General features: G+C 37.4%; 1 protein-coding gene across 1 annotated transcript in view; it reads right to left on the reverse strand.

Moving 5' to 3' along the window:
- The window catches only part of myom2b (myomesin 2b), a 66,480-nt gene that overhangs the window by 32,473 nt on the left and 14,597 nt on the right, over nt 1-19,410 (reverse strand). Inside the window, exons 13-22 of the mRNA XM_073872922.1 lie at nt 18,960-19,087; nt 15,670-15,853; nt 15,284-15,458; nt 11,227-11,348; nt 10,482-10,669; nt 10,239-10,365; nt 7,371-7,549; nt 6,945-7,059; nt 4,767-4,929; nt 4,552-4,658 (exon numbers count right to left, since the gene is read on the reverse strand). Of these exons, the coding sequence (XP_073729023.1) occupies nt 4,552-4,658; nt 4,767-4,929; nt 6,945-7,059; nt 7,371-7,549; nt 10,239-10,365; nt 10,482-10,669; nt 11,227-11,348; nt 15,284-15,458; nt 15,670-15,853; nt 18,960-19,087 (1,488 nt within the window). The remainder of the gene's footprint in view (nt 1-4,551; nt 4,659-4,766; nt 4,930-6,944; nt 7,060-7,370; nt 7,550-10,238; nt 10,366-10,481; nt 10,670-11,226; nt 11,349-15,283; nt 15,459-15,669; nt 15,854-18,959; nt 19,088-19,410) is intronic.

Raw genomic sequence — 19,410 nt, forward strand, 5'->3', positions numbered from 1 at the left:
ATAAACAATATGTTTATTTGGTATTTAACAGGCTAAACTTATACTAAAAAATGAAACATGTTAAAGCATCCAGAATTATAGCCATGTTAATAACGTTTGTAAGAAACCAAACCGTTAATTGAGCAAGTTATGGTCATTTACAAATACCTTCACCATTATAACTCAATCTCTCCTCTTGCACTAGCCGTGTGAGGCGCCAGCGCAACCTTTTGTTTTTTCCTAATCACGCCAAAAGGTTGCGTAAGGTTGCGCTGGCGCCTCACACAGCTAGCGCAAGATGAGAAGTTGTGGTTTAAGGCGAGGTCCATGGTTTTTGAAAAACACTTTGGACAAGGGAATCTGGCTGACCATAGATATGTATAAAGGCTAGATGTGTTACGGTGGAGTCTCTTACGTCATCACCTGGCGGCCATCTTACCATCTCGCTCACTCGTAGAATTGAGTTTTAATGGTGCAGGTATTTGTAAATGACCATAACTTGCTCAATTTTCAAAGGGGTGGATTTAGTGATTTGGGGGCCCAAGGCAACTCCATGTATTGGGGCCCCTAATCTATTCCCCTCTTTTACTTATATATATATATATATATATATATATATATATATATATATATACTAGGGGTGACCCCGAATAGTCGAAGATTCGATGCATCGATGGAAGAAGCCTGATTCGACTACCAATCTCACCGTCGAATCGTCACAGATGTGTTATGAAATGAGGATCCTTCAATTTTGGCCATATGGGTGCACACATTATCTGATTTCACATATAACAGCTTTCTCCCAATATATTAATATACAGCATATTATTATAATCCTGCAAATAATATGTGAAGTAGCAGCTTTCGATAAATATTTTTAAAATGCGTTAATAAATCCAACAATCCCTGTGACAGGGCTACACCTCCAAAAAGAGGTTCCTATGTTAATAAACCATTGCCTCTTTGTTTCTACATTTAAAAGACAAAGCTGGCAATTCTGGCTATACTTTCGTTTTTTTTAATAATTTCTTTATTTTATTTTATTTATAAATCACTCTGGGTTATCTGATTTAACTATTTGGCTTGTGTTTTGTTTTCGTGCACTTGAGGCATTTTGCATATTTGTTCTGCACTTTGTTACTTCTGACCTTATTTTATTAAAAAAAATATATTTATTATAAACGTAAATTCTGATCTAATTTAAGTCTGTACATTTTGGATTGCTTTTCGTTCTATCGATGTTGCGCTATTGCGTGCTGGCCATGCTTGCGCATGCAATTTAGGCGAACGTTAGGTGATCTGCGTCTCATATTTAGGAGTTTATCAAACTAAACATTAAAAAAACGGATGTTTTTTGACGGGTATAAGTTTTTAAAATGTATTTAAAACATAGTGGTTATCTTGTCAAAAGTTAAACTACAAAACAGGTAAGCCGTTTCTTTAAATTTTGGTGATGAAACGGAAAATATCTGCACCGAACCTATATTTATGCCTGGCACGACTGTCTTTCTTGTGATTTAATATAACAGTCGGTGTTCACTTTCAAATGATAGCAAAGAGATTCCTGAAATAAATAATATCATCACGTCTTTTTTGTATCTAAAGTGAATACTGAAATGATCAAAGTCAAAGCAAGCAAGAAGGTATTTCTGTGTTAAATAATACGCGTAGTGTCTATAATTTCAGTGTTTTTCTTGTTATAAATTAACGTTTAATGAATTGTATATAAAGCTTAGTTTTTATCATTTGCAGTAACAATCACAAATTATTTGTCATTTCTCATTTGTCGTTTTTTTGGGGGTCATGACTGCTTTGACGCGCTAAATCTCCAAATTAAATAAAAACACTGAATTGTAGCCGGTGTTTCCAAGGCAGGATCAACATTGCGGTATATTTTTAGGTTTAGTTATCAAAATGTTTTTTTTGTGATGTTCTGTAGATCGTGGCTTTAAAATGTTATGAATAATTAAACAAATGTTGCCTTACATTATACCTTAAAAATATATAAATGCATCGTCAGTTTTGTCTTCGTTCATCATTTGAAAGACAGTTTTGGTCACTTTATCAGAAAGTTGTGTATGTGTGCTGCTTGTGAAAGAAAATAAAAGTTACCAATTTGTACCTGGTCTGACCCCCTCCCAACCATGCACACACATATAGATGATTCGACTATCTGTAGACTATGGAAAGATTCGACAATTCTGATTAGAATATGTAAATCCTTAGTCGAGGTCACCCCTAATATATACTATCATTGTGTTTTTTACTACCTTTTTTGACTGAACAAAGAAAGACATAAACATTTTGGATGACATGGGGGTGAGTAAATTATCTGAATTTTTTATGAAACAGCAATAACAGTAATGTTTATTATAACTTAAAATGTACTGTCATGGCCTATGGCAGTGGTTCTTAAACTCAAAGAAAATTCTTAAGGGCGTCGCACACCAGACACGCAGCTCAGCGCCGTGCCTTTCTAAAAAAAATCGAAAACATTGTTTTCTATGACTATACGCACACCGGAGCCGACACCGGCGGTGCCTGTCCGCGTCGCCCAGCTTTGACTCAGGAAGTTGCTCTAATCCCTGTCGCGCCACATAGGGCCACTCACATAGTTTAACATTAAATAACATTATATTTGTCCCAAATCATTGCTAACTAGGGTGGCCATTCGTGCCAGTTCCGCCGGACACGTCCCGAACATGTTTTTGACCGCATACGTCATCGAGATTCGCACATTTCAGTTAAAATACATTAGAAAATTAAGATTTATTTCTTTTAAGACATACAATCATTGTAGTTTCATTCTTACCTTGAAATGTAATGGTTGCTTTTCTGAAATTGAACCCGAAATATTAAACCTTGATGACATATGCGGTCAACCAACACGACATCCGGAGAACGCACCCGAAAGCATGTTCGGGACGTGTCCGGCGGAACTGGCACAAATGGCCAACCTACTGCTAACGTATATTTTGCATTTTGAAGTAAATGCTATCTGACTAGGCTCGTGCTATTTAAAGGAATAGTCCATTTTCTTAAAAGAAAAATCCAGATAATTTACTCACCACCATGTCATCCAAAATGTTGATGTCTTTATTTGTTCAGTCCAGAAGAAATTATGTTTTTTTGAGGAAAACAGGATTTTTCTCATTTTAATGGACTTTAATGGACACCAACACTTAACACTTAACTCAACATGTAACAGTTTTTTTCAACGGAGTTTTAAAGGACTATAAACGATCCCAAACGAGGCATAAGGGGCTTATCTAGCAAAACGATTGTCATTTTTGACAATAAAAATATAAATATGCACTTTTAAACCACAACTTTCGTCTAGGTCCGGTCCAGCGCGACTTAACGTAAATGCGTAGTGACGTAGGGAGGTCACGTGTTACATATATAAAACGCACATTTGCGGACCATTTTAAACAATAAACTGACACAAAGACATTAATTAGTATCAGTTGACATACAACAACGTCGGAACGGTCCTCTTTCAACACACTTGTAAACACTGGGGCGGAGTTTCGCGCTCGTCCTCTGTGAACTCTTGACGTCATGACGTATTGCGTGAGGTCACGCTGACGCTTTCAGAACCGAAGGAAGACGAGAAATTGTGGTTTAAAAGTGCATTTGTTTTGTTTTATTGTCAAAAATGACAATCGTTTCGCTAGATAAGACCCTTATGCCTCGTTTGGGACTGTTTATAGTCCTTTGAAACTCCGTTGAAAAAATCTGTTACGTGTTGAGTTAAGTGTTAAAGGAACAGTATGTAAGAAATTTATATCAATTAATCATAAAAGGGCCCTGATATGTCACTAGACATTAAGAAATCATTTTCATTTCAAATACTTATATCACTCACAACAGTGGTCCGGCCAGGATATTGTCATTTAAAAAGTGGAGTTGCAGCCCTCAACTGATGTTTATGTTGTCATTTTGTGTATTGGCCACCAGTTGTGTGATTGCAGTACCAGTTTTGGCCACAATCCTACATACTGTTCCTTTAAGTGTTGGTGTCCATTAAAGTCCATTAAAATGAGAAAAATCCTGCAATGTTTTCCTCAAAAAACATATTTTCTTCTGGACTGAACAAAGAAAGACATCAACATTTTGGATGACATGGTGGTGAGTAAATTATCTGGATTTTTCTTTGAAGAAAATTGACCATTCCTTTATTGTGCACTTCCGGATTACAATACCTCCGAGTTATCCTAGACGCGACGACGCTGAGCTGCGCGTCCGGTGTGCAACCCCCTTTAGCATCAATTCACCCACCTGTGGCTCTGGTGCACAGTTTTTATGAGTGAATTTTTCTAACTTGTGCCTATAGTACGTTTGTTCGAAACATCACAGTTGTGAGGAAAAGGGAATTTTAAATATTTATGTACAATTCCTTTAACTTTTTAGATGATGTAACATCCACTATAAAGATCAACATACACCCGTCTGAATCAAGTATGTTTACAATCTGTTTGGGATGTTTTGGTAGTTTCTCACCCTCCATATAACTTTAAAGAAGTAGATTAATAATGAAGGTGACGGTCATAATATATTAAAAGGCCTCACCTTCTGCTGAGATCTTGTAGCTGGCAGAAACGCCATCAGTATGTGTAACAGAGACTGAGAACGTGTCCACATCTTCTTTGGTTGCGTTCTTAAAATACAAAGTTGAGCTAAAGACACAAACAAGCAAATATTATGCTTTGTTTAGTGGGTAAAGAATAGGGATACAAGTAGCTTTAGTTAGGACAATGGATGCATTGAAAGTGTGTTTTTCTTACTGGCTGCCTGATGTTTTAACAGAGATTCCAGATGAAAAATCTGTAATTTCTTCGTAGGACTTCTTCCACACGAACTGTGAACTCTCAGACATTTGGCAGCTCTCGAAGGAGAGATAAATGTCACCTGATTGTTCATCGACCCCACACTTGATTTCTTGGGCGCCTTGGAAATACAGAAGCAGAGAAGCATTTGCGCATAAGCTGATAAGCCGTGGAGACTATTAAATAGGTATGGCAGGATATGCTGGATTTATGCTCGCGATTCTTTATGACCGTTGTGTAGGAACAGTATGAAAAGTGGGTGGAGGACAATATAAAACTTATCAGCTTTGCTTATTAATATTAGGTGAGATGACATTTCCACACAGTCTAATGTAATTTACTGAAAGGCAGGTATTGGTAAGCTGAGACCACTCCTGAGAGGAAAACTGATGACCCAGATTTTACACGGAAGAGAAGGCAGTAATCCAACATAAAAAACATCCTTAAAAAAAAATCAAACATAAAATGTATTAATACTATCATGTGCTACTGTATAGTATCATGGGTTCAACCTAGGGAATACACATACTATTAAAATGTATGCACTCCAAGTCACTTTGGATAAAAGCATCAGTAAAATGCATAAATGTAAATGTATGAACTACACAGACCCAGCAATATGAATAGACCCAGATTGACAATTTTATTAAAGGGACAGCGCCCACAAAAATAAAAACTCATTTTATTAAACCTCGTCATAATTTTATGACGCAAATGCTCTTATGTGCTTTATTATTTGTTAATGTGCGTCACACTGTCATTGTATTGAATGCAGCAAACAAAAATGAAAAATCTGTCATGGTAAGCACACAAACGCACCCATTGACTTGTTTATGGGTACTGTGTAGAGTTGATATAAAAGCATTTCACCTCCCTCTTATGTATTTTAACCTAACTTGTGTATGCATGTTGGTTAGTTGCACTTCATGTTTCTCCCTTCTGTCCTATCAGACCTTTAACTAATTTTGAGTCGTGACTATTGAAGCACCACTCGTGTATGATTTCGTGTATGATCTGCTGAAATCTATTAAATGCTCTGCAGGGTTCTGTGGGTGCAGATTCCACGTGGACCTGCTTTATAACCAATCGACCTATACAGCACATCTCCTTGCTGTGCCGTATGAACAACATCCCGAGCAATCTCACACATGCTGTATACGCACACACGCGAACCCACAGTGCACTCTGCTGGCTGCCGAGTTTTATCAGCACTCAACCTTCTCCGGATGCATCATCTCGGCTTGTCCCGTGGCTGCTTTCTTCTTATCGGCAACCGAGCAGACAGGCGCTCCAGAAACGTCTCCTGTGGAGTGTCCCACACAACCCTGTGCTGCTGTCTCTATCTCTACCCCAGCACAAGGCCCTCTCACTTCTTAAAAACGCCAGTCAACCCTGTTGATCCCTTCTTCAGAATGTGCTAATAGTCAAATCTTTTACCTGCTGTCTAACTGAGACTTCTGTGACTTTTGCTTGCATTTGTTTACTCTAAAAAGAGCATTGATTGAACCAAGCTGTAAAGTATGTTTACGGTGAGCCAAATGACATTGTTATTTTCAGAGTTCATTATGGATTTGAACAAGGCCGGGTCTACAGGGGGGCTGGGGGGGGCGTTGCCCCCTCAGATTGTGCATTGTGTGCCGTTTTATAATCAAAATTTGGCGGGTTTGTTATCATCGCCATCTCATTCAGCTCGCTTTGAGAAGAATTTCACAGAGGAGTCTGCAATACTTTAGGTAAAATTGACGCCACATATTGAAGTCGTTACCGCATTATCATATCTATACAATGTTGACATTAAAAACTTTTCTAATTCGATCGAGGGAAGCTGGTACTCTGCAAAACATTTTCAGATAAAGTCTCCTATAGCCTTTTATTTCCTCTGTGTTTGCCGACATTGATAAGACACAGAATATGAATTATGTATTTTTATGTATTTTCTGTTTAAGGGAGACAAACAAAGTAAAAACTTCAGATCTGTTTTATATATATTTTACAACCAGTGTTATGACTGCCCATCCAAAAATTCCTGACTGCCCCCCAGTCCAGCAAGCCTAGTACCGGGCCTGGATTTGAAATGCTGTACTATAGGCAAATGGGTAAGGAGCATTGTTACAGAGTTGTGTTTGTGTGTTTTACCTGCTAGGGCTTTGACACACACAGTATCAGAGACGGTTGAGGCCATTCCTATGCCGCTGGCGTTCTCTGCCCGCACACGAAACACATAAGATGAACCCGTCTCGAGACCCTTGACCTGCAGACACCGAAACCACACAGTTGATGAAGCCACTAAAAAACTGCACCAAGAAGCAGTGTTGCTATCTCTGATTCTGTGTCTAGTACAATGAATGTAAGGGATGTTATTGAGTATACAATTATTTATACAGTTGCTAAGGTCCATATAGAGAATTTGCAATAATACCATACCACGTATTCCATAAATTTCCTATTGGTCATGATTTCTTTTTCTGTCTCTTTATTTGAGCTTTCTGCTGCTTTGCAACAATGCAAAATTGTAAAGAAATCACCACAGAAATAAATTTGTTGGCACTAACAAATCAGTACCTTTAGATAGCAGTTGTTGACTGAACTTTGGCTTGCTAAGCTCCAGGTATCAGAACCTTCCTTGGACATCTCGACGTAGTATCCAGTGACAGCACTCGCTCCAGTGTAGATGGGTGCCTTCCACTGCACCACCAGAGAATCATCTCTTATCTCAGAGCAGATCAAGTCATAGGCTGGACCTAAAAGTCCACGACAGGGATTTTATTTTGAATCACAAAAAGACACATGACCAGTCCCAAGAAATGAAATAAATAAATGTGTGGAATAATCTAAATGACGACCATTAAAGGGACACTCCACTTTTTTGAAAATATGCTCATTTTCCAGCTCCCCTAGTGTTAAATATTTTTACCGCTTTAGAATCCATTCAGCTGATCTTCGGGTCTGCCGCTGCCACTTTTAGCATAGCTTAGCACAATCCATTGATTCAGATTAGACCATTAGCATCGCGCTAAAAAATAACCAAAGACTTTCGATATTTTTGCTATTTAAAACTCAATGATATTACACAGCAGCCGAAAACAGTCCCCTGCTATTAAAAGTTATTAAGTGGACTATTTTCAGGCAGAAAGGCTTATGACATCATTAACATGCATGATTCAAAAATTCCACGCATGATTCCGCGCAATTCTGCGAAGCCGAACACACCTCACATCACTAAGGCACTATGGTTTAAAAGGCTGCCATGATTTTGGGATTCACTTTGGTAGGTCGAAAATACAGTCAGTCAGATGCAAAATGTACAGCGCCGTCACAAGTTTTCTCATCTCATCTCATATTTAAACATCAAACGTCAAGAGATACCAGAGAGCGATATGAGCATATCTTGACTCAGAACAGGTGAGAGGACAACACGACACAGCTATTCGCTAAAATGATAGCAAAAGATTTAAAGCTGATTAATTTTATGAAGTTTATGCTTTGACTGGATGTGTTTAAAAGCGCGCTGTTATGGTGCACATCCACAACATGAGTTAAACTTTACTAGTACATAACTTAGTTTAAAGGAACAGTATGTAGAATTGTGGCCAAAACTGGTATTGCAATCACAAAACTTGTGGCTAAAACTGGTACTGCAATCACACAATGATGGCCAATACACAACATCACAACATAAACATCAGTTGAGGGCTGAAACTCCACTTTTTAAATGACAATATCCTGGCCAGACCACTGTTGTCAGTGATATAAGTATTTGACATTAAAATGATTTCTTAATGTCTAATGACATATCAGGGCCATTTTATGATTAATTGATATAAATTTCTTACATACTGTTCCTTTAAGTCTTGCATTTTGTGCAGATATATGCACGTTGTATAATACATTTATGTTGTATATAAGGCTTAATATTATGTAGAGTGTGTCATATAGAAAGCGCATCAGTTTGTGTTTATTAACCCTCTTGTTAGAGGTTTCTGTTAAAGTCGCCATGAAACGGAAGTAGCGATTGCCTTATTTTCCCCGTGGTGACGTATATCGGAATGAACGGCTTTTGGGATGAAATAAGGCAGGGCTGGATTTGAATTTGTCCATCGAGATCTGATTGGATCTAATGGATCTTATATCTAATGAGAATTAAGGAAGGAGGTATTTTAGTTTTTTTATAATATAAAAAAGAAAATCTATAGTTACATTTGTCAATCCTTTTTTATATGAACACTATTAGATTTTTCCAAACTTTATAACGGATGTATATAGGGACCAGCTCCTTCAAATCCAAAGAACGTGCATCCATCATTATCGGAATGAACGGCTTTTGAGATGAAATAAGGCAGGGCTGGATTTGAATTTGTCCATCGAGATCTGATTGGATCGTTTGAAGTTGGGTCGTGTTGCTAATTGCTAATCGCTGCGATCTTCTCCCGGACCCCGCCCACCTGCACACCATATGACCGGAAGTGAAGAGAGATCGTTTTGAGGAGGGGAGGAGATTTGCATTTTTGATTAAAGATAATGAGCACACACAAAAAAAAAATTTAAATAATGAAGCTCACAGATAAGTCATTTGTTAATAATACCACAATATTAAAAAAAATATATATCGTTTTTCATTTCAATTTCATTGCGACTTTAAAAACATTGAATTCATTAATAATCTAGTATGTGTTCATTTTTCTGTCATAGTTTCTTCAAAATTAAGTTTCATTTGAGTGTTTTTAATAAAAATATAAAAATTTTCACAATGACGTATATGCCCCGCCCCTTCGATTGCCCCGCCCCTAGTTAATCGAGTACTCATTTTTCAGACCTATGGATTAATCGAAATGAAAAAATTACATAAATGCACATCCCTTATATATTAATTCTTTAATATCTATATAAGAGTCACGACCACACCAGAAATGTATGGAAACCATAGAACTTAGGAACTGTCTACCCAGCAGATAAACAACAAGTACTTGAATGATATTTGGCAATGCGTGTGGTCAGTAAGCGTCACATTTGAATGTTTTGCACTTTTACTTCCTTTAAAGTGTTTCTGGGACTACACAAAAGATAGAGATAACCTTTAAAGCTCTGTTTTCTTTCAGCCCTTTCATTGGTGAAACATAAAGACTTTCTTTATCAGACAATGAAAGTAGACTTAGAATTCCAAGATAATCAGATTCATAAAAGTAGTACATTTGCAATTTATGTATTTTTACTCTGTATTCTAAAGCTATATTTTTTAAGGAACTGAATGATTTTTAACCAAAAATATTACCTTTCAGAGTAAAAATCAAATCCAGAACTACATTTCTCTGTGATTTATCCTTTTTGTATCTTTTATGAAACAGCATAAATATTTAAAATGACATAATGGCAGGAGAATAGGTTTGAATTTACAGTTTGTAGTCAAATTTGTTAAGAAAAAACTTCCATTACCTGGTTCGGGCATTTTCCAATCCTCACATCTGAATTGAGCACTAGGGTTAGATGGCTCACCCAGGCCAATAAAATTGGCTGCATAAACCCTAAACTGATAAACTGACCCAGCCGTCAGACCTCCAACCTTTAGAAGGAACATCAATTCATCTTAGTAATTACAACATGGTAAATGATTCATTCACGTTATTATACTGTACATCATATCAATCCCACATACAGAATGATGCAATGGAACGATACCTTGTGCAATCTTTCCTTTAGAGGTGGAACGTTGACCTCACTCCACATATTCTTGGCTACGTTGTATTTGTCAATGTAATAATCTCTGACCTCTGCTCCCCCCGAATGAATGGGCTGCTTCCAAGAGATCACCATGGATTCCCCATCACAATACAGAAGAGAGACGCCATAAGGAGCAGAGGGCAACTCTGCAGAGAAGACGGATTACTTTAGCCGGCCGTCCCCATTACTCAATGTCTCAAACAGAACAGAACATGCGCTGGAGTGCGGGCCAAATTTCTGGCTTGTAATATGCACATTTCTGAGGGCAGTGGGGGTTCTGGGGGTGTAATATGCAGTAGGAGTGCAATGCATCTTAATTATGTGCTGTACATATTACCAGACCTCAGCTTGAAATTGTGCCAGTGTTTGTCAAGCAAAAGGATGTCCCAAATGCATTTCTTGCAAACAGTACAAATCTGCATACTGGCAAGCCGTACTAACCAACGTCATTGTGGCAACTCTTGAAGACTCATTCTGCTTCTTCCTCATTCCTTTAAAACCTTTTTCAAGTTATTAAAAGGAAGTCTGGTGCATGGGTTGTACTTTGCTTTCCATGCTCCACTAATAAAAATCATCTCATACTAATACATTGCTTTGATAGTGCTTGGCAAAAGGAAAATGCTCAAAATAAAGCATATAGCTGGTTTCTTGATGGAATATCAAAGGACCTCAGGTTTTAAGTGCAACGGACGTGCATACTTACTGAGAGCGGCTCTCACTGTCAGAGGCGCAGATTCCTGGGATTCGTCACTTAGGCCCAGCTCATTGATGGCTTGCACGCGAAACACATATGTCTCACCGGGGGTCAGGCCGTGAACAACAAACCTGTGGAAACCCAGGGACTTGATTCAGGGAGGTAGTGAAAGAGGAAGTTTCTATTTCGTTATTTATCCTATGCAAGGAATAACTCGCTCAAAAGAAACATGTCAGCAATAGAAAATTCTTATGTAAGCTTCGGCACTCGCTGTGGCTTGTAATTGCATCTTGATTTCTTTTTAATTACTGTATATAATTACATTTTATTTATATAGAGCTTTTTTACCATTGTTTAATTGTTCCAAATCACCTTACGTTGTTAAAAACAAGGGAAAACACAGGAAAAATCTGAAAAATTCAACCAAACGAATTTTTATGGAAGGCAGTTCTAAGTTAAAGAGCACCTATTGTCTGATTCACAATTATACATTTTCTATGGTGTGTAAGTTTGTATTGGTACATGTTAACGATATGCAAAAGGTATAAACCAACGTAAATCTCTTTTCTTCGACTTAAACAAACGCACAGATTGTAGGCAACGGTTTACTTCCTGGGATTGGTGATGTAGACAAGACCGACATTATCATAATTCATCCCGCTTCTGACTCACAGCCTGTAAGTTAACTCCTGTTAGCATTGCATTGTGAGCGAATCTTTCAAATATGTTAGGAGCGCCACATTTCCGGCTGACGCCAGAAGTATTCAGACCAATCACAACGTAGAGATTAGCTGGCCAATCAGGGACACAGCGCTTTCCAGATCGATGAGTTTTGTATCAAATCAGTGAGTTCCAGGAAGGCAGGATAATCTGGAGCTACAAAAATGTATGGTATGTGGGGAAAAAAACGTTTTTTTTTTGTAACCATAAACCACGCATTCACATTGTATTATAACAAATACACAAAATAACATTGTTTTAGCAGTGAAATAGGTGCACTTTAAATATATTTATACCATGGGTCTGTTGAATGCTGCATTCTGATTGGCTGAGAAATGTTCTATGGGTGTTGATTATTTTTCTGTAAACCACACATCTAACTTGTCAAATGTCTTAAAAATAGGCACCAGGGGCCGGTTGCATAAACATAGCCGTGACATTAAGACTGCGTCTTAAGAATGATTCTGACTAACTAACTAGCAATTAGTTAGGGCTAATCAGTCTTATAATTTGGATTTAAATTAGACCAATCTACCTTTCTATGTAACATACTTAAAACAGTTATGATCAGTCTTGAAGAAAAAAATTAATGACTAACTTTTAAGACTAGTCTTTAAGTTTTATGCAACCGGCCACAGAGCAATGTTTGTGGTAACCGTGCTATAAGCAGAATAATTGACTCTGGTCCTTTGAATTATTTGAAAATAATGCACACTCACGCATCGTGCCGCATTACCACCTTGGTGTGCATTATTTTCTTATAATTCAATGGCCCGTCGTCAATTATTCCTTACATATACTATAAACATGAGGTTCATACTATATATTTATAAAACGGTTAGTTCCAATCCTTGATTCTGATTGGTCAATAGGTGTGCTTTATTCACCCAACGGTTCTATTTAATATCACTACGCCCTTAGCAACACCCTTAGCAACCACAAGTATCAGTTTGTTGTTTACATGCATATTACACATTGAAACATTGTTGTTCACGGACAGGGACTATTTTTTTCTATTGGAAGGAATGCTTATTGATTTAACTTCATGAAAGTGCACTAATCATTTTTTTTTACTTTAATATTGTGTGGTAACTGTTTTATAAAAGGAGCTATACTCCGCTTTGCATCGTGCCTAACAACGCCCTTCAGTTGTTACTTATTCACGATACAGCACAGCCTCTCATACCTTATTGCTTACATTTAAAAGTAAATGCTCCTGTATAGCTCAGTGGTAGAGCATTGCGTTAACAGTGCAAAAGGTTATGGGTTCGAACCACTGATCTATATAGATGACTGGATTGCGCATGACGTCACAACTGTGAAGCCACCGCGCCGCCATGTTGGTATACCCAAACTTTCTATTAAATCAATGGACGCGATCAGATTTTAATGATAAAACATCACTTTACTAGTCTTCGTTTTTATATCTGAAGTTACCCTGTACATTATTACAACACAAACGTCCTAAGCATGTACATAGTTATTTACTGAAAGTTGTACATTTTAGTTTTTAATCAGTTATTATACATTCATCTTCATTACAGTACCAGATCAGCAGACATACCGCAGCATATTTAGTATTAATGACAAACGTGCTCATTCTGAAATCTAAATAAATAATCATACTTTGTACCGTATGTGCATGCAATAATTTACAATAACTGCAATATGCAATGCATGCAATAACTTACAAGTTACCTAAACTTATTAAGAGAAATAACGCTGACCGTGTAGCTGAATGTCAAAAAAAACTTTATTTATACCCGTGTTATTAACAGAACGCAGCAGACACACTCACCTTAACGGTTTTTTATTAATCCATTTTTCTGCCCGATTAAAGCATAAACATTGCAAATAACACCAGAATTAACAGTTAATTTACGTACACATATCCTAAAAATAATCTTGCGCGACTGATACGCTGTAAAGCGGGTGAATTTAAGACATTAGTTGAATGGAAGTCAATGACGCTCTCTGCCGGTTGGGTATACCAAGATGGCGGCTCGAACTCTGCGCTGGCTTCACCTCACGCTGTTACGTTAAGCGTTCTATGCGCAATCCAGTCATTTATATAGATCAGTGGTTTGAACCCAGGGAACACACGTTGATAAATGTATTCCTTGTATGCACTCACTCTTAAAACAAATGTTTTAAAATAACACATTTAATGTGTTGTCCTTAACTAACACATCTCTGTGTTATTTTTGGAACAACACACTTTGTGTTGTTTTAACACATCTTGTGTTGTCCCTTTTATTTATTTGAACTCAAAATCAATACAAAATGACATAGAATGTGTCAAATAGGATAACACAAAACAATGTGTTAAAATTAACACATCCTTTCTTAGAGTGCTGTAAGTCGCTTTGGATGAAAGCATCTGCCAAATGCATAAATGTAAAATTAAAATTCAATATAAAATTTCATGGGTATTAAAAAAAATTAAAAGTTAAAGGAAGCGGTACAGTTACAATTTCACCCTCATGACATACTACTGTAGATGCATATGACTGACTTAATTGAACTGAACACAACTAATTAACTTTAAATCACATCATGTTATGCTCTTTTATAGTACTCAATATGGTTAAGCTAAAAAATTATTAATTTCTGGCATATCAATAACTTTAAATTTCATTACGTCTTGTGACTAAGTGCATGCTTTGTCACAAGATCCACAAGACCCAATGAGATTTTAGATTTTTAGGTAACCTTGTTACCAATTTTAGCATAGGTTGTTTGTTTGTTTGTTTATTCTATATGCTATGTTGACTTAATGTTTAAATGTTAAAGCCATATAAATATCACTGATCATTTGAACATATGTATTTTTTCTTTCTGTTACTTTGTACCTTATTTGTGTAAACTATGTCGATCAGTGTGTCGATCAGTGTGTCGATCAGTGTGTCGATCAGTGTGTCGATCAGTGGCGGCCGGTGATTTCTCTTCTGAGGGGCGCAAATTCAAAATATGTGTTCAGAGTGCCATGTGTGTTACTTGTCATGTCAAAATATGTGTTCAGTGCATCATGTGAACCTATGCCTCGAAAGGGATTATGATAAAAGAGACGCTCACGTTCACAAAATACTCACAAGACACTAACTTAACACATGAGATTAAGTGAGTATCTGGTAAACGTGGGGTCTCTTTTAACCCTTTCGAAGCGTCTGCAGCAGGCACGTATTTTGACATGACACGTGATGCACAACACATATTTTGATATGACGAGCCACACACATGAAAGGCCAAATACATGTTGTGATGAGCTTCCCATCATGCTACCAGCCAAAAAAGAAGTCACCGGCCACCACAGATCTCAATCGTAATGTCTGGAGTAAACACAAACTTGGTCTTTTTATGAGGTTTGTGATTGGCTGAGGTCCAGTTCTTAGAGCCTTTTACACAAGAATCAATGTAATATCCAATCAAGTTATTGGGATCTTTAGGAGGAGCCCACTGGATCAGAACAGAGGTGTCCGTTTCCCTTGTCGCAACGACTTGTCCGGGAGCTGAGGGCACACCTGTTAAAGAAACAAAACTTGATGAGCTATCTTGCATGAATTTGTTCCACTGCTGAAAGACAGATAAAATGTATTATTGGCCTAATAACAACATCAGAGTCACAGCGTGACCGGACTTCAAAGATCTATATCCCGTTTCATATGCATCAGTTCATACTCTTAACTGAATACATCAGAGACATGGTGGCATTTGTGATATGAGGGGATTTACTCTTTAGTTCCAGGGTCTTCACACGTTTGCTGGGCTCTGATGGATCGCTGGTGCCGTACATGTTAGCTGAGAGAACGCGGAACTGATAGTCCTTTCCTTCGGACAGATCGAAGACGGCATAACGGGGAGATCTGATGGGCACTTTAGTGTTCACTCTCTGCCATGATCCACTTCCAACCTGAAGCTGTATTGGATCAAAGCCATTAAAAATCATATTTAAACACAGACACGTCTTGTGAGAAATGACTGCTTTAACTTCCCGATAGAAGGAAAATTGAATGAATGAGATTTAAAGGGATAGTTCACGTGTCAAGATGAAAGATTTTATATTTTTGGGAGAACTATTCCTTTAATTTTAAGTGTTTCTCAAAGACAATGACACAAAGTGGCTAGTTTTTCTGGTAGTCTCACATGTGCCGCTTCTACAGATCTTAAAGGAATATTTTACTTAAAAAAAATCCTGATGATTTACTCAACCCCATTTCTTCCAAGATGTTTATGTCTTTCTTTCTTCAGTCAAAAAGACATACATTTTTTGAGGAAAGCATTCCTGGATTTTTCTCCATATAGTGAACCTCAACAGTCATCTTATCTAGCAAAATAAAAATATGTACTTTTAAACCAGAACTTCTCGTCTTGCACTAGCTGTGTGACAGCAGGGCCTTATGTATTTCGTAATCACGTGGAATGGTCATGCATTACATATGTGAAACGCACACTTGTAGACCATTTTTAACAATAGACACAAAAGCCCTATTCGGATGGAAATTGTGCTTCTCAGAGGTCCTCTGTGTTTTTAATCCCGTCCGAATCGGCCATGTCTGTGTTTTTCTCTGAAGACCCGGAATGATAATGTTAAAGGGGCCATGGCATAAGACTTTTTTAAGATGTCAAATAAATCTTTGGTGTCCCCAGAGCACATATGTGAAGTTTTAGCTCAAAATATCACACTGATCATTTATTATAGCATGTTAGAATTGCCACTTTGCAGGTGTGTGCAAAAATGTGCCTTTTTGGGTGTGTCCTTATAAATGCAAATGAGCGGTTTGTTACAATTCAAACTCAATTGTGCTGTCCATTATTTTTTCTTTTTCTCTGCACTAAATGGCAGTGCTGTGGTTGGATAGTGCAGATTAAGGGGGCGGTATTATTATAATAAGAGCTCCTTATGACATCACAAGGAGAGCAAAATTTCAACGACCTATTTTCTCATGTGCTTGTAGAGAATGGTTTACCAAAACTAAGTTACTGGGTTGATCTTTTTCACATTTTCTAGGTTGATAAAAGCACTGGGGACCCAATCATAGCACTTAAACATGGAAATAGTCCGATTTTCATGCCATGGCCCCTTTAATTCATAATAAATAATGAGATAATAAAGAAATAATGATTAATAACAATTTATTATCTTATTTCTTTGGGTTTATTATAAGCAGCCAGTTATATAAAACACATAGGCTACTTTAGTAAGTTATTTTGATTGTTAAAATTAAATTAATAAATGTTCTGTAATAATTTTACATTTAAAGCAAAATATCAAACCAAACATGCATATCCAGAGCACATGCTCTTCTGCAACGTCTAAATGCATGAAACAAACACTCCCATCTCTGGAATAGCCTGAGAATTTTAATCCCATCCGAATCGGTACATAAAATCACAGGGGGACATGTTGAAACCCAAACGTCGTTTGGAAAACTAATCCCGTCCGAATAGTGCTAAAGACAACGTCTAAACGGTCCTCATTCTACACACTTGTAAACAGTGAAGCGGTAGTTCACATACGTCATGCGTGACCTTTCGGTGTGAATACGTAATATATAAAGCCACGCTGGCGCATCACACGGTTAGTGCAAGTTGTGGTATAAAAGTCCTTTTTATTGGCTAAAATGACAATCGATAAGACCTTTATGCCTCGGTTGGGATCATTCAGAGCCCTTTGAAGCTGCATTAAAACTGTAAGTGTAAAACACTAAAAATGCTGGCATGTTTTTTATTCATAAAACTTAATTTTTTCTCGACTGAACAAAAAAGAGATAAACATCTTGGATGGGGGTGAGTAAATTATCCGAATTTTTTGTTAAAGGAATAGTCCATTTTCTTAAAAGAAAAATGCTGATAATTTACTCACCACCATGTCATCCAAAATGTTGATGTCTTTCTTTGTTCAGTCCAGAAGAAATTATGTTTTTTTGAGGAAAACATTGCATGATCTCTCTCACTTCAATGGACTCCAATAGAGCCCAACATTTAATACCCAACACTCAACAGTTCTTTCAGCGAAGCTTCAAAGGACCACAAACGATCCCAAACGAGGCATAAGGGTCTTATCTAGCGGAACGATTGTCATTTTTGACAAGAAAAATAACAAATATACACTTGTAAACCACAATTTCTTGTCTAGGTCCGGTCGTGATGCGCCAGCGTGACCCCACGCAATACGTCATGACGTCAAGAGGTCACAGAGGATGAACGAGAAACTCCGCCCCAGTGTTTACAAGTGTGTTGAAAGAGGATCGTTCCTACGTTGTTGTATGTCAACTGATACTAATTAATGTCTTTGTGTCAGTTTATTGTTTACAATGGTCCGCAAATGTGCGTTTTATATATGTAACACGTGACCTCCCTACATCACTACACATTTACGTTAGGTCGCACTGGACTGGACCTAGACGAGAAGTTGTGGTTTAGATGAGCATATTTTTTCTTGTCAAAAATGACAATCGTTTCGCTGGATGAGACCCTTATGCCTCGCTTGAGATCTTTTATAGTCCTTTGAACCTCCGTTGATAAAAACTGTTACGTGTTTAGTTAAGTGTTAAGTGTTGGTGTCCATTAAAGTCCATTAAAATGAGAAAAATCCTGCAATGTTTTCCTCAAAAAACATAATTTCTTCTAGACTGAACAAAGAAATACATCAACATTTTGGATGACATGGTGGTGAGTAAATTATCTGGATTTTTCATTTAAGAAAATGGACTATTCTTTTAAGGAAGTGGAGTAATCCTTTAACAATATCATATATTGCTTAGTTACCAAAGTCTGCAATCAAAAATAAGATATGAATTTAAACATTAAAACTCAACAAATAACTGAGAATTTACGCCAACACTGCCTGTGTGGCTGCGCTACATAAACTCATTCAAAGCAACAGATGAAACACTTCAAACAACAGTGAATGTTCTTGATCAAATGCTTCTTAATGGATCCGTACAATGCCTTAAGGACAAAACTAAATTGCCCGAAATAAAGTCTGCGGCTGTTCGGCTTGGCTTACTCCTGAAACTAACCTTCTCAATGTAGTACCACATGGGAGCTTTTCCATGGTAGACTGGAGCCACCCATGTGAGCACAACATATGTTCGATCCGTCTCTATGACGCAGACTTTTGAGGCAGGTCCTGGAGCTTTTCCCTCAGCTGCAGGCAAAGCACATTAAACTGAATTACTGCTCTTTCCTCAACATATATCCACACATCAATAAACACGCACAACTGTGGGACATATTTAAACAATATAATAGATTGATATGTGATCTGTTTTCCTGTTTGTACAGCAGTTATGTATCAACACACACACACTGATGACATTGCATCGGTTGATGTGTTCATCTCACCACAGATGTTTGTACGTTCCCTTCCTGATGGAATTCTCATCAAAAACTAATCAGTAGCTCTCAGAAGAGAACCAATTATGGCCTTGATGATTATTGCTAATTTCAAAAGCCAAAACCATGACAAGA

The sequence above is a fragment of the Misgurnus anguillicaudatus genome, chromosome 11 (assembly GCF_027580225.2).
Source record: "Misgurnus anguillicaudatus chromosome 11, ASM2758022v2, whole genome shotgun sequence".
NCBI lineage: Eukaryota > Metazoa > Chordata > Actinopteri > Cypriniformes > Cobitidae > Misgurnus > Misgurnus anguillicaudatus.